The sequence below is a fragment of the Lonchura striata genome, chromosome 15, assembly GCF_050655825.1.
Source record: "Lonchura striata isolate lonStrDom1 chromosome 15, ASM5065582v1, whole genome shotgun sequence".
In the NCBI taxonomy this organism is placed as follows: domain Eukaryota; kingdom Metazoa; phylum Chordata; class Aves; order Passeriformes; family Estrildidae; genus Lonchura; species Lonchura striata.
In genome coordinates this window covers 10,343,200-10,358,033 of record NC_140717.1, presented here as the reverse complement: position 1 = coordinate 10,358,033, position 14,834 = coordinate 10,343,200, and the positions used below count along the sequence as shown (strand labels likewise).

Here is a 14,834-nt window from a genome sequence, read left to right as displayed (position 1 = left end):
ACTTAATTTTAATGTGAATAACTTTATTTTAAATTGGTGCTGGTAAGAATCAGGAAAGCTTTCTGAGAGAGTTTTTTCCTTGCTGTTAGAATAACCTCATTTCAGGCTGTGCTGTGAGACTTTGTGGCAGCTCCTTTTTGTTGGAAGGTTGCCCCAGGTGACTTATGGTTCATGCACTCTTGTAAGTGCTATTAATTTGTGAGGTTTCAGTGGTTAGACTGAGCTGCTAAGTGGGCTCTGAGCAGATAATGAGGTCAAGCAGGGAAGAGAGGAAAGAATTCTGCAGGTTCCCACTTGGCATTTGTACCCAGGTTGCACATTTTATGGAGATTTTGTCCTAAAAGCGAAGTTCCTGTAAAGTCATAATTTTGCAGAGGTGATTTACAATGCTTGTCCAAGCCTGAAAACAAACCTAGTTGTTCATGCTCTGTGGTGCTGCTCTTGAGATCACTGCTGTCATGCTGAAATGCAAATTTACTGCTGTTTGTTTTGGATCATTTTGTGCTGCATTAGAATGAAGAAACTACTCAAATGCTGGTCCTTATTCTCTGAGGGATTTTGCCAGGTGGAAAAGCACTGCTTAAGACGTTTTATAAAGAAAGCAGGTTATGAAGCAGAGGAGGGTGCAAAACTAGCTGTAGAAGGAGCATTATTGTCATGTATTCAGTCGTTGGAAAGCCTCAAATACATTAGCTGAAGCAGTTTGCAAACAATTGTCTTCTATATTTTACCCATATCAGCTCCCTGACTTTGATCTTTTAATAATCTTCATCTTACAATTATATCACAGAGGTCCTAGGTTACACAAGGATTTTGTATCATTTCTGGGATTTGATTATCCATTGCATTCACTCTGAAAGTTTCAAATGCAGTCATTCAGCATGTCCAGGGCAGAAGGTAGCTATAAGTACCTCATGAGAGGCTCTCTTTTTGCATTTTGAGGCAGGAACATGGGCCCTACACACTCCAGAGTTGACACAAGAGGAGCCTCTGGTGGATGTTAAGTCAAACCAAGAATTAAAGGAAAGTCCCATTGTTTCTGGCACGGCACCAGCAATCCTGTCCATTGAAGCTTTTAGTGTAATGTGAATTTTTGCAGAAGTTACTCTGCTGTTTACCCTTCAGGTGGTAATTTCAGTGGGATTATTGATGGTGCGTATAGTGAAGTGTTAATGTAGGATCAAGATCATCTTTAAATCTGCTCCTTGCAGGTCCAGATACAAACAGAGTGTTCTGCAAAAGGGAACTGGCAGCACTGGTTCTGGCCTCCAGCCAGCTGCTCGTTCACAGATGAATCAAAGTTACTTGAAGAAACCAGGTCTCGAAAGGATCTCTCTCTATTTCTGAAAGCATGGTATGATTTTTAACAGCTGTCTTATTGACCCAGGCGAGGAAAGCTTCAGCCTTTTTTAATAGAGCAATGAGAACATGCCTGTTCAGTAATACTGCAGATGGCAAATGTTTCTGTGCTATGCAAAGTCTGTTGGGTGAAGGTGACCGTGGTAGTCATAAGACGTTTTCTGTAATAGCACACTGTGGTTTCAAAATGTGCATTTACGCTCCCTTGACACTTATTTTTTTCAGTGCTCAGGGTTTCATTAACATTGTAGTGATATCTTCAGTTGGATTTGATTTGCATACAGAATACTTGCTTAAAAAGGGACTCATGGCGGAGTCTTCTGTTGCTTTTTGGCTGATGTGTCTTTCCTCCTGAGCTGCAGCTCAGTGAACAGCACAAGAGTTCAGCATTGCAATGTTTCATTTGCCATCAATTTCTTTGAGAGAGGGAATTAGCATTGTGGCAACCTCCCGTTCTGTAAGCACAAATACACATGGCATAAACGCATCACTTTGTGACTGTGAGTCTTTTCCAAGACATATAGGGTGATGGTATAATTTGAGTTTTTGCAATGTGAATGAGTCCATGCTGGAAAACATGGGTTGTGGGGAGACTGGGGAGGTGTTGAAAGTGAAGAAGCTGTCCAGGTTGGTGTGGTTAGCAGCACTGACTGAGGCAGTGGCTGCAGGAGGGGTGCTGGGGCCCTGCAGTGACAGGGGCAGTAAATGGCACTGGTGTCCTGGGACCAAGGGTGTGCAGGGCAGTGCTGGGCAAGTGCTCACCTCCATGGAAAGAAAAGAGAGGTGTCAGTACAGAGAATGTGTTCTAAACCCACTGTGGTTAAGGAAATACGTTTGTTGGTTGTGGACAGGCTGGTGCTGGAGTTCAGTGGCAAGGAGGGATGCAGAAGACAGAAAGCCTTTGGGACAATGTGAGCAGTGTGTGGTACTCTGAGCTGACTTCAGTCATCCTTTTGGATTTACAGAGCACACAGCTCTGGAGAGGCACATCCAGCATGGGTCATGGAATAAGATCTGTGAAATGATTCCTTGTTAATTTGTCTCGTTAGCAAGATATGGGGAGCTGCATGTGATGCAAAATATGATGAAAGAGTGTTCTTTTCTATTGTTCCCTATGTTGGTGATTTCTAAGTGTAACAAACTAAATTCCCTCTTCATTAGCAGTCCCTGAAGACAGCTGAGACACTGGTGTTCCTCATCTTTGTACCTCACTCCTATATTTCTGCATGGAGCTTGTCTAGATAGGCTCTCTTGCTTACCTAGGCAAGGCACAAATGTGTCTGTTCTACCTCAAGTGGTGGTTTGAGTGCCCCATTGAGCTCTGTGAGGAATATGGCTTTTCCCTCATAGCTGCTCTGGGAAGAGCTTAGAGAATCACTTGTTCCTGTAAGCATGTCCTTAGATCTGGGTGTCGGAGCGTGTGACAACATCTGTGCTCTGCTTTGCTCAGGAACCTGCTTGAATAGAGTGGGAATACTGATAACAAGTAAATAAATGTGTAAAAAAATACTTCATCCACCCTGCAACAGCCATTACTGTCAGTGTTATTTATAGGTGGTGTATCAGAATCCCCTCTAAGAGATGGGAGCTGATGGCACTGAGCAAAGTGCAGCCTATTGCAGGGGGTTTTCTTGTTTACACTGGGCTACTGATGCTAGGAAATAAAGGAGGTAGCTTAGCTATCATCAGCTGAAGTCACAGTGCTTGTTAATGCCAGGGTTTGGATATCAAAGTGTGTATCACTGAAGTACAAATGTGGAAACTTAGTTCTGTGTGCCTCACTTGTTGTCTGTTGCCAAATATTAGTCATAGGCTACTACAGCAGTAAACTCAGTCCCTTCCTTCTGAAAGTATAACCACTTGCTTTAACCTTCATAAGTTTTAATTAAAATGAGCATGCAATGATTTTGGGATTGAATCCAATTTCATGTGCTGTTTAAATTAAGAAATAAAATTATTTCCATCAGGCTTTTAGTTCAAGGCTTGTGACTGCTGGATCATTTCCTTTTTCATCAGTTTCTGAGTTTTAAAATGGCTTATGAACTTCAGTGAAATCATTTAGAAATGGATTTTATGCGGAATAGTTAATAAATGGATAGCACAACCATGTAGTGAAATGAATCTTGTTTGCATCTCAAGCAGCACAAATTTAAATAAAACGCAGGGCTTTGCATAACAGCATTTGCTTTTAATGCTGGCAGTATTTTTCAAGCCACCTCCAACGTCCTTCATTTTTCACCAGGATATCTTTGGCAGCAAGGAGGATTTTCAGGGGCTGATTCAAGGTACATAATTGGAGCAGTGAGACTGCACACATAAAGTGTCACTTAATGGATGAGGCTGGTTTAACTGTAGGCTGCTCAGAAATAACCTAAGAAATACTTCACTGGTAGCTAATGCAGAGGTGTAATTAGACTTCTACACAAGTGTAATTAGACTGATTGCATAGAGAGAAAGACAGTTCATAAGGGTTTTCAAATATGTGCAGAGCCATTTTGTCTCAACTGTCTTGTCCCTAAGCTTCTGCTGTATTTGTGTTGAACTTGAATAAATAAGTACATTGGTCTTTGGCTGGCAGTTACCTGTAATCTTCCATCCTTCCACAGTGGGTTTTACATTGTTGTTTGTTTATTTTAAGGAAAGCTCCAATGCTGCCATGCCCAGACCAGGGTGAGCCTGTGCCCACATTCAGCTGTGGGTCTTTAAAACAGGAAGGGGGTACAGAGTTCTAGGAGAAAAAAAAGGAAAGTCTGTTTTTTTGAGAAATGCTGTCTAGGTTTATTCTACATTTGTTTAAGCAGTGGTAAAGAGGAGAATGCTTGCAGTAATCTATAGTTGTTGCCAGTTGTGAGCATACAGAAATCCAGAGGAAATGTACCCCCAAGTCAGGAGCATAAAACACAGGGCTGTTTCTAGCAGTATCTAACAAGGGGAACAATTTCTACTAAAGAAAGCAAATGTGCTCCACAAGTGAGGGACACTGAGGGGATACTGTGAATTTCTTTACATCAGCATGAATAAAAAAGTATAAGGCCTTCCAACTGGTATTGTGCGTTCTCTGGATTTGGCATGACTGGTGAATAGAGGTAACATACAACATTTAGTGCTTATATGCTGATGTTTTAATGAAAGAAAGCCACATTTTAATAAAATATGGGCTATGTCCCCACTCCTGTTCCCAGCATCCCAGTGCATGGCCCAGAACCCTTCTTTGGACTAAGGTTTTAATCTTCATTTTGGAGAGACTGAACTAGAGCTCAATAAATTAATAACTTTCTGAATCCACTAGGCATGAATTCATCCTTAGTTCAAGTGATTTACTTCCCTGCTGAGGCTGGAGTTAGGTGAAGTTTCAGCATCATTTTGCTGTCTATGTGCTTAGGTAGGTAAATAACTTCAGTGAAAAATGAGTCTCCCAAAGATGAGTTCGCCAATTTGTATTTCCACACTTGAGTATCTCTGAATGCTTTTGTGGAGTAAATCCCAACATATGGCTCAAAGTTGATTATAAAATACAGACACTTTTGTGTGGTTATCTGGCTCCATTCTTCTCCCAGCTCGGTAATGGCCATAACTGTTCTGTCTGACAGCTGTGCAGTGACTTAGAGAACGAGACAGTGGATCCAGTCCAGCTCCCAGAGTGCCAGCATCTGCACTCCTTGGCTCCAGCTTGCTTTTGGCAGTCCTGACTGAGAAACCACTGATTCATTCAGCAGAGAGAGTGAAGCTGAGTCTGACCCTTAGAGGATCTGCTGCTGGGTCACTGGAGACCCACACTGGTGTACTGGGAAAGTTCACACCTTCAGGCCTGCTGCTGTGTTTTGCTGTGTGTAAATGTGGCTTCAGCATCCTGGAATACCTGTGCAAGGGCAAGCATAATGTCTCTGAAAGCTCTGGCTGCAGTGGTGCCCTGTATCCCAGAGGAAAGGCCCATGGGGTTGGTCATCTCTAATGCAGGCTTTGTCTTTGCTGCAGAAACAGGAAAAGAGGGAAGAGTTCCCATGACCAAAGCCAGAGAAGAAGAAAACAGACTACAGTGAGGAGGTGGTAACAGGAAGTACATGGTATGGAAGGGACAGAAGAGAAGCAAATCTCCTATACCCTCATAGGGCTTGTTTTGGATTAAGACCTTGTTGCTGTCTCCTGCTAGTCCAGCTTGCTCCTATGTGACCCTTAATTTCCAGTCTTTGCCTTCTCCATTCACATTTTTATTTCTTTTCCTGGTTACTGTGGGTTGTACTGAGGGATAAAAAAACAGGACATCATATGTGCTTTGATACTACATAGCATTCATGACACATGGGCCCAAAAAACAGAGCTAGGGGCTTTATGGAAATGGTAAATATTTATTTCCTGTCCTAAATCGGTCACATTTCTTAAGCAGAAGATTCCTGACCAAATCCTTAACTTTGGTGGTTTTTAGAAGACCTCCCAGTTGTTTCCTTATCCAAGATAACAGGAAAGAATATAGAAGAGCACCATCCTGAGTTGCTGTTACAGGCTGGCACCCTCTAGCTACCTTTAGAGGTTCTTGAGCACAGTGTAGCTTATTTTCTCTAGTTTTGTTAAGTGGTAGCATTTATTATCCACCAGGTGCTGGTAAGTTGTGTGATTACAGCAGCTTGTTTGTCTTTGCCCTCTAGCTCAGATGGCTCTTGTGGGTCTCCATAAGTGAGGAAACACCATCTGGCTGCTGCTGCAGGATACTGGGAGATTTCCATCTCTCAGTTCTTTCAAGCTGGAGACTTTTTTTTAAATTTTAGAAAGCCTAGGGACACTTCCAGCTCTGTTTTCCCCTTGTTTCTTTTGGAGCTGAAGAATGTCTCACAGCCTCTCATTTCCAGCCCCTTGCTGCAGGCAGGCATTGTCAGAGAGCATTAAGTGCTGGGAGCTGGCAGAGCTGTTCAGGGTTCCTGCCTCCCTGCTCTCCTGCTGGCTGCAGGGGAGGATCCTGGTGAAATGTCTGGCAGAGAATTGTTTTTCTGAAACGCTGCAGATGTTACCTAGCTGGGCAAAGGTGGGTGTTCTGTAATTCCCCACACACACAGCACGCAGGGCTGTTGTCAAGAGGAAAAACCCATCTTCAGTGAAGGGTGTGTGTGTGTCAAATGAAAAGTTATGTAATAGCAACTCAGATCTGACCAGGCTTTTGGGTCTAAATTAGCATTTATACCAAGAGGGAGAGAGAGAGAAAGAGATGTAATGGTTATTACTGTGCACAGCTAAAGGTAGCTGGGGGAACAGCAATATTTAAGCAGGTCAATTCTCATCCCTGTACCTCCTCTGCAGCTGCATTAAAAATGTTTTTTATGAAATACCTATTGTCAATCTAATGAGGTAATGTAATGTAGCTATCTCTCTGTATTAGCTGCATAATTGCAGGCAAGAAGGAAATCCTTTCCAATAAGGAAATGCAATAAGATAAATGGGAGAATTGCTTAGGGTAGGGGAGTTAAGGGTGAGTTCTGTGGGTGGGAAATGTTTGTGCCTTTGCATATGTAATGCTGCCTGAAAACCGCCTTCACAGGTTGTTTTTCCCCATCCACCCTTCAGTGGGGAAAACCAGGGTATTATTTTCCCTTGAGAAATATAAAATGTTTGAGGCTTCCCCCATCTCCTCGTGTTAGAGGCTCCTGGTGGCACAGTGTGTGAAGGAACTGCTTGAAATAGGGCTCATCCAGCCCTGAGTGTGTCTGTGGTTCTGCCATCAGGTTCCTCCAGGGTGTGGATTAAAGCTGGCTGGGGGAATGACAAAGCTGCTTTGTTGCAGCTTCTGAGATTTCAAAGTTTGTTTTGGTTCAATGTTTCAACAAAAGGAAAAGCTTTTGAGTGTTGTTTGCAACATAAGAGTGTGTTGAAATACATAATTTTGGGCAGCCTGGGTGAGGATCAGCCAAGTAGCTGCCAGATGTAAAATGGCTAGAGACAGCTTTGTGCTAGAAGAGCAAAGACTGGGTTGTATCTTATTTGCCTGGCCTTTTTCTTTAACACAGCACTCTTGGCATCAGAGAAAATGACATTCTTGCTTTGTTGGCCAAAAATAGCCACCTAATAGCCACCTCCAGAAAGAGTTTTCTCCTTAATGCTATATGGGGGCCATTTATTGCATACGGTTCTGGAGCAGGGCATTGTTTAGGCACTGAGCTGGTCCTGCTGCCTCTATCCACCTGGCTTCTCCCTCATGCCAGCTTTCCCTGTGGCAGGACAGCTGTGACTTAGGATCAGAGTCAGCTAGGTTTTCCCTTAGTGGTTTAGTTTTGGTTTTGTCTTTTTCTTCCATGTTTTGGGAGGTTCTTTTTAGTCATACCAGTTTCCTGATGTGCACCATCACCTTTGCTGAGGCGCAGGAGCAGCAGTGACCTGGAGAAGATCCCACATTTCTGACCTCTGTGTGAGTCTGTGTCACACTGAAATCCCTGTAAAATTACCTCCCTAAAGTTGTCGTAGGTACCAGTATTTTGCACTCATTCTCTCCAAGCCCCAGTGTTCTGCTTGGAGCTGCCTTATTCCACCACAATGGTTTACAACAGCTAAAACAATCATAGGTGCAGTGTGATTGCAGGTTTGTGAGCTGAGCAATACTCTTCCACTATGGACAAGACAACCTACAGTTTTAACAGCACATTAAAGAGTTTTTAGTTTTCAGGCAGTACAAGCTATGACAAATTGTGATTTTTTCAATTAAAATCAATAACAATGCAAGCTAAACAAAAGATTTAACAGCAGGTGGGTGGTTCAGCTGGTAAATTGATTTCCTTTGGGTGCAGGTGAATGTGCATCATGGTGCTTCTGTCATTAAATAATTTCTGTGGTGAGAGACACAATCAGCTTTATTAATGTGAGTGTTCTTGTGGACATCTAACATAAATCAATGCCTGCTGGAAAACTTAGTGTAATTGGTTAGAGGGATGTCAAAGCAATATATTTGAGTGCAGTTTACTAATCTTTGTGAAGTGCATTAAAAATTGTGTTGACTGGAGAGGAGTAGTAACTGTTCATGCTGTCCTTTCCAGAGTAAAATCAAAATAAAGTTTACACAGGCTTAAGAAAGAAAACCCTACAGGATTTACAACTCTCTGTGTTGGTGCTACTGTGGCTTGAATGCATGATCAAAACCAAGATTGTATTGTTTTAGTAGCACAACTGAACAAAGTTCTGGATACTTCACATTTGGTAATAATTTTCAACTGTGGAAAGATCACAGAGTAACTGGCATATTGTGAATCAAGCTGGTTAATAATACACCAGAAGTGATAAGATACGAGGCTGAAAAGTCCCTGAGTCTTTGCCTTCCTTATCTCTTATCACTCTCCTTAATAGTTATAGTTTTAGATTAAGTAACCTCTCATATCATAAAATAATTTCTGGTTTATTGGTGCATGATACAATTTTGCTTCCTATTGCCTTTTATTGAGATTTCAAAAATGTCAAAGGTCAGCTTTTTTGTTTTTTCCCTTGTAGCAAGTGCTTTTCAATTCACAAGTAAGAATATTGTTACTTAAAAGATACTGATACTCCCTTTCCTGATAAAGGTTTAGAAGAGGATAAGCCAGAGCAGGGGACTCGCAGTCCAGCAGCCAGGGTTAGAAGCCAGACACATTTTATTCAGGCTGCTGTGCTCTTCTCTGTGGCTTTAAGAGCTCATTCCTCACCTCAGTTTCCTCCTCTGCAAAATGGAAAGAAGCCTCAACCACGCACTTTCCTTACTGTGGCTCTGCTAGTTAAATATTTTTAAAGATTTAGGGGATGGCAAGTCTTCAGTGTTAATAATTAACCTGCCACTCTAACTGTCCTGTACTGTAGCTTTCACTTCTCCAGCTCTACATTATTCTTTTTGTTCATCTTTGTGACTTCCAGCATGTCCTGTTGTCCCTGCAGTGCAGAACAACCTTTCCCTGGCTCCCAGGGGCCAGGCAGGGCTGTGTCAGCCCAAACAATCCCAGACCCTGGTGCTGGGGGAGCTCCAGCCAGGATGGGCTTTCCCTGGGAACTGGGCTGCTGAAGGTGGGAGGTAGCAAGGAAATAGTTCTGGTCCTGCCTCTCCCTTCGGTTTCTCTGTTGTGTGGGTGCCCCAGCATGATTGCTTGATTTCAGTTTTGACTACTTGATTTCAGTTTGGTGAGATGGTGGGAGATAGAAGCTTATTTTTTTTTTCTTGTTATTTTCCTTATTTTACAGCTTACTTGGTTTTGTTGGGGGTGGTAGTTGATGTACACAACCCTATGCTGTACTGTAGAGATCCCAGTTCTGTTTTCAGTCCTTGTTTTTACTGAGAAACATTTAGTTACCTTACTGGAATGTGAAAACACAGTGCAGAGTCTTCTAATTGCTTATGACAGATCTCCACCTGAAGGAGAAGCTTGAACTGCTCAATGGCAATAGAGTCATCCTCCACTGGGAGATTCTGCACTTTTCCAAATCCTCTATCAGTTTGTGAATCATATTAGTATTGATTAAAAACTGTTGTGTGATGCAAAGCATGGAGCAGGGGTTTAGGATGATGATGGTAGTATCTGATTCTCTGAATGCAAAATTGGTGTTAATGAAAACATTTCTGGAACCTGTGAAGTTAAGATCACAAAGGGGAACAAGAGCTCTGAGTCTCAGCTGTTCTAACATAGAGCAGATGGTTAACTTGCCTTCTAAATCTTTGCTAAAATTGAGTAAATTCTCAGGACTATCTATGGTCTTTCAGCCCTTTCCCAATTTCTTTTTTGCATGCTAGGAAAAGAGTAATTTGCAAATCGGGTCCAGGCTGTGGAAAAAGAAGGATTTTGCAACAGTGAGAAAGTATGAGTCAGAAATAAGACCTCAGGTTCCACTTGCAGCATTTTGCCTGCTGCAGGTTGGTTTGCTGGAAGCTGGGAATTCTGTCCTTGGGGCCCTGTGGAAGTGAAATGTTTAATGCCTCTTCTCTGGTAGTCTCAGATGAAGTGCAGTATAAAAATGTTTAGTCTTGACATTCTTCAAACTATCCTAGCAACACTGTGAGAAATAATGTTATTCTTTCCTGTAATATCAGTACTAATTTCAATTTCTCTGAAATTTTCTGTTCTCTAGTCTCCCACAGAACCTTGAGGTTTTTTTCAGCATTTCTCATGCATTTTCTTTTATTTCCTTCATGAAGAATTCAATTTGCTGCAACAAAATAATCTTAGTACTGAAATAATAGATATATTAAAGTTGGAATTACCTTGGTGGCAATAAAGGACAGGGTTTTATTGTTTGCTTATCAAGGGGGGTTTTTGTTTATGAGTTTGCTGAGAAGTAAGTGCATTACATTAGAACTAAATTTAACCTGGCTTGGTAACAACAGCACACATAGGTAATCCATAAAGACAGTTCAGATTTATATGTTAATAGCTTAAAGAAGTTTAAAAAAAATAATTCAAGGGCTTTAATGGTTTTTTTACTTGACTATGAAGTTGTCGGTAGTATTGATAAAATAGATGAGTGTAGCTATTTTTAAAGATTCCCATGAAGAAAACCCAAACAACAGCTAATCAATAGGAAAACTCTTGTAGATGGAAAGCATTCCTAGTCATCCAAACAGGGGCTCAGGCTGCAGCAATTTGGATAATACTGATTAAAATCCATCTCTGTCTCTTAGGTAGAAATGAATGTTTCTTGTTCCAGACTGTATAGCTCAGCAAAATCAAGTGTTGTCAGCAAAATCAAGTGTTGTTAGGCCCCAAGTGTTTTATTCTTAGATCTTGTAAAAAGTAGAGGGAATGAGCAGACCACTTTACAGGGTAATTCCATTTTCCAGGTTAATTTATATCTGATGAGCTTGAGCTTTTAGAAGGAGCAGTTGCATGTCAAGATTAGAAGCTTGGATTGACCAGAAATGTACAGTGCAAAGTGGTGAATGAGTAGTTGGGCTGCTTCTATTGAATTTTTAAAAGGTCATTATTCACTGTGATAGTACTGACTAGTGCTTTGTAATCTGAAAAACCTGATTTGAAGTAAAAAAAAATCAAGAAGGTCATTTTCTTGAGTTGAGCAACTTCACCAGCCTTGTTCCCTGACGCACAGAAGTCTTTGGTTAGTGTGAAGTTCAGCTTGGCAACTCAGCAGCTCAGCATCTGAAATTCTTCTGATCCTTCCTTTTGCCATTTAGGAATTTTCATGTGTGATTGTGTGAAGGCACTTAATAACAATTGTTTCAGGTAACAGCATGAATAACCACTCAAGACACCTGCTCCTCAGTCTCCATCTGGCTGCTGGTTTTGTGGGTTCAGTGGCTCTGCTGTAAACTTACGGATGGAAGATGGTTAATAATGATATCAACTGTTAAACAGCAGTTAATTAGAAGATCATTAATTAAGTTCATTTAAGTTACAGGCAGTAAGTTGCATCCAACCTATTCTGTTTAAGGAGAATATAGAATAGTTAATTCTATTATTACTTTGCCAGTGAGAGAGTAAGGCTGTGGTGTGGGACAGAACAACTAGAGAAGGAGGAAGAACTCATTTTGTGTGGAGAAGTGTAGTTTCTGAAGGAGCTTTAATAATCGGCTGAACAAATATACTCACTTTTGCTTGCTTCAGAAGTGCAAGCCATGTAAGCTCACATTTTTGGACAGCTCTCAATAAAAGGGAATCCGATTTCTTTTCTGTTTTGTTATTGGGCGTTTCCTGTCATTTGTTAATTCGGTCACCCAAATTGCCATCAGCAGCAATGGTCTCCCTGTGTTGCAGTGTTCTGCAGACCCCTCTCAGTGGTTCCTGCTGGCTCCTGACCTTGGTGCTGTCCCCGGGCGAGGAGGCAGCACAGGGACGGGCAGTCCCCAGTGCCAGGCTGGGCCATCGACCCGAGCAGCTGGGCACGGCTGGGCCGGGGTCGATGCGCGCTTTGTCCAGCTCAGCACAGCTGGGTGGGGAATTGCTTCCATGTGCTCTGCTTTAAAGGCAGGCTTTTGCTTTCAAGGGCAGGCAAGGAGGAAGCAAATCTACAAAGTCTGAGCAATGTAGCTTTAATTGGAGTTGTACATCTTGATGGAGCAGAGGTGAAAAGGAGGAGACCGTATGGTGTAACCTTTATTTTTGTGAAGTTCCCTGATAAGCCATTGATTTGATAAGAAATACTGCTCCATTGGCTGAGCTTGCAGGGTGCAGTTCCCTGATAAGCATGTGTTTACTGTCTGCCATAAATGCCTGAAGTGACAGTTTATGGTGGGTTGGATTGGATGTTTTAAATGCTGAGTGGCTGCATCATAACTGTGCTTTCACAGGCAAGCTTGCTGTGCACTCAGGTTGGCTGGAGAAACAGGTTGAACTGTGATGTTCATTTCTCCTTGGAGCAGTTGCACCCAGGGTAATGCACAGTCCTTGCAAATATTACACAAAAAAAACTCATTAGAACACAATATGCAGCCCAAATAACCTCCCAAAAGAGCTTTGCAGGAGGAACACAAAGATGATGTGTATTTTGCTACAAACTGCATGGCTTTTATGACCAGATGATCACTTTCTTCCTATGTGGTAGACACTCATGCTGTCCATATCTTGATTTTCATGCCCAGTGAATCAAACTGGTGGGTTTCCTTGATGTAAGAGACCAAATGCTTTCCCAATCAGAGGAATTCAGGGATGAAAAATAAATTTGTTTTCACAATGTAAGAGAAAGGAAATAACTTCTCTGTCTTTGGGCTAATGAAGGCTGCCATGGTATATTTATGGTTCTGTTCCTACCTGTGCTGGATATTTTTTCTGGAACTCAAGATATTTTCTGATTTAAACTGAAGAGACTCTTACTTCTTTAACCACATTTAAGTCCTGTAATGTAAACAAATTAGTCTGTGCTTCGTGTCAGACACTGATTTATAGAGGAAAATGGGAGTTTGCATCCGGTATGTCTCTTGAATCATTAACTTTTGATTGAAGAAAGGTTTTGAAATAGGGTGTAAAATAATTTTCCATCCTTAGCAAAGGGATTTCTTGGGGTATGCAGCATCTGGTTGTTTTTTTTTTTCTTCCTCCTGGTGTGCGAATACCAAGAAATATTGGATTCCCTTTCCTGATTTGGAAGCTCAACCTGAGACCCGAGGGAATTGAGCAATTTCTCTGGTTTTCACCGTTCACTTTGTGTTCATATGAAGACAACACCTCTGGCACACTCAGTGACAGCAGCACAGAAGGGACCTGGCCACAGGCTGCACCAGGGGCTCTTCCCTGGTCTCTTGGGTACCTTTGGTGGCTCTGCTGCACTTGCAGGTGCTGGGTGTGCCCAGGGCCTTTGCACAAGAGCTGAGCTTGGCTCCCCAGTCCCGTGGGTAAACTGCTCTGGTTCTAAAGCTGCTCTGCCTGTCCCGTGTACATAAACATGATGTGATAAAGGCTGCTTAGCATTAGAGTCATAGCAATGTCTTAGTAGCTTAATATCACTTCTGTGCTCCAGCATAAAGAGAGAAATAATTAGGAACTGTGTCAAGGCAGTGTCTAGTGACCAGAGGAAATTGCATCAGGTGGACTGATGGTTCTGTCCAGTAGAGGTAGCTGGTTTTGTTTTGGTTTTGTATGTCACTTGCCAGCTACATTTAGCATGAATAAGTGTTTTCAGACGTCCCATATATCAAAGTCTCACCTGATGTAAAAAGTCTGTTGCAAGAAGAAATGTAGAAAGAGACACTGGGTGTTCTGGCCGGTGAATGATTTGGAAGATGAGCCATTAAGATAATCCTGCTTTGTGGGTGAGGTGTTCTAGGTAAAAATCCCATGGGACTACAAAGAACATATTTCTACTGCGCTACACCCAGCCACGCCAGGGCCAGGGCTGGTCCTGCCTCGTGTTTGCTGCCTTTGGTTTCCCTCTCCTCTCCCACACAGCAGCTTGTGACAGATGCAGCCACCACTTTTAACGGGACCTTTGTCAAGCTGGGGAAAATGGCCACTGGAATTCAGAGGGAAAATAATGATCCTTTTGATGAACAAGCCGGCGGTGGCGGCTGGGCTGCGCACACCGGCGGGCAGAGCTCAAAGGGCACCAGCCATGGCAGGAACTGAGCCTGGCTGCAGAGAGAAAACCTGGCTTGTGTTTGGAAAGAACCGAGAAGAGAGATTAGAGGTTAAACTGGAAAGGGTGTTAAAATATTCTCAGTGTATGATGGCTGTAGCAGTGGATTTAAATTGCTGAAATTACCTTGTCAGGATGCCTTATCAGCTGCTGTTCTAGTGATTGTTTGGTTTAGATAAGAACTGGAGTGCGATAAAGCCTTGATAAGAGTTTAGAGATTACAGCTCTTTTGAAACTGCTGGCACTTGCCAGGGGCTCTGAGCTACGCTTGGATTTATTCCACTACATTTTTTTTTCCCCTCCGCCCCCCTTCTCTTCTTTTGTTTCATGTTTTTGTTTAAGTGCCTAAGCTCTTGGTTTAGATCCTCCTTATTTTGAGCCACGCAGCCTCTTCTGAGCACTTCTGGGGAACGGGTGCATGTGCTGAGGAGCAGAGCTGAATGCCGAGAGAGAAGAACAAG

General features: G+C 42.4%; 1 protein-coding gene across 27 annotated transcripts in view; it reads left to right on the top strand.

The window, feature by feature from the left end:
- FBRSL1 (fibrosin like 1) overlaps positions 1-14,834 on the top strand; it is a 503,076-nt gene that overhangs the window by 167,045 nt on the left and 321,197 nt on the right. For 2 of the 27 annotated variants that reach the window (XM_085592732.1, XM_021544488.4), the window contains exon 1: positions 1-14,834. This exon is cut by the window's left edge and continues 27,003 nt beyond it. The exons of the other annotated variants lie outside the window; for them this stretch is intronic. In XM_085592732.1, the coding sequence (XP_085448858.1) occupies positions 14,814-14,834 (21 nt within the window). In that variant the 5' untranslated portion in view covers positions 1-14,813. 27 annotated transcript variants of the gene reach the window in all.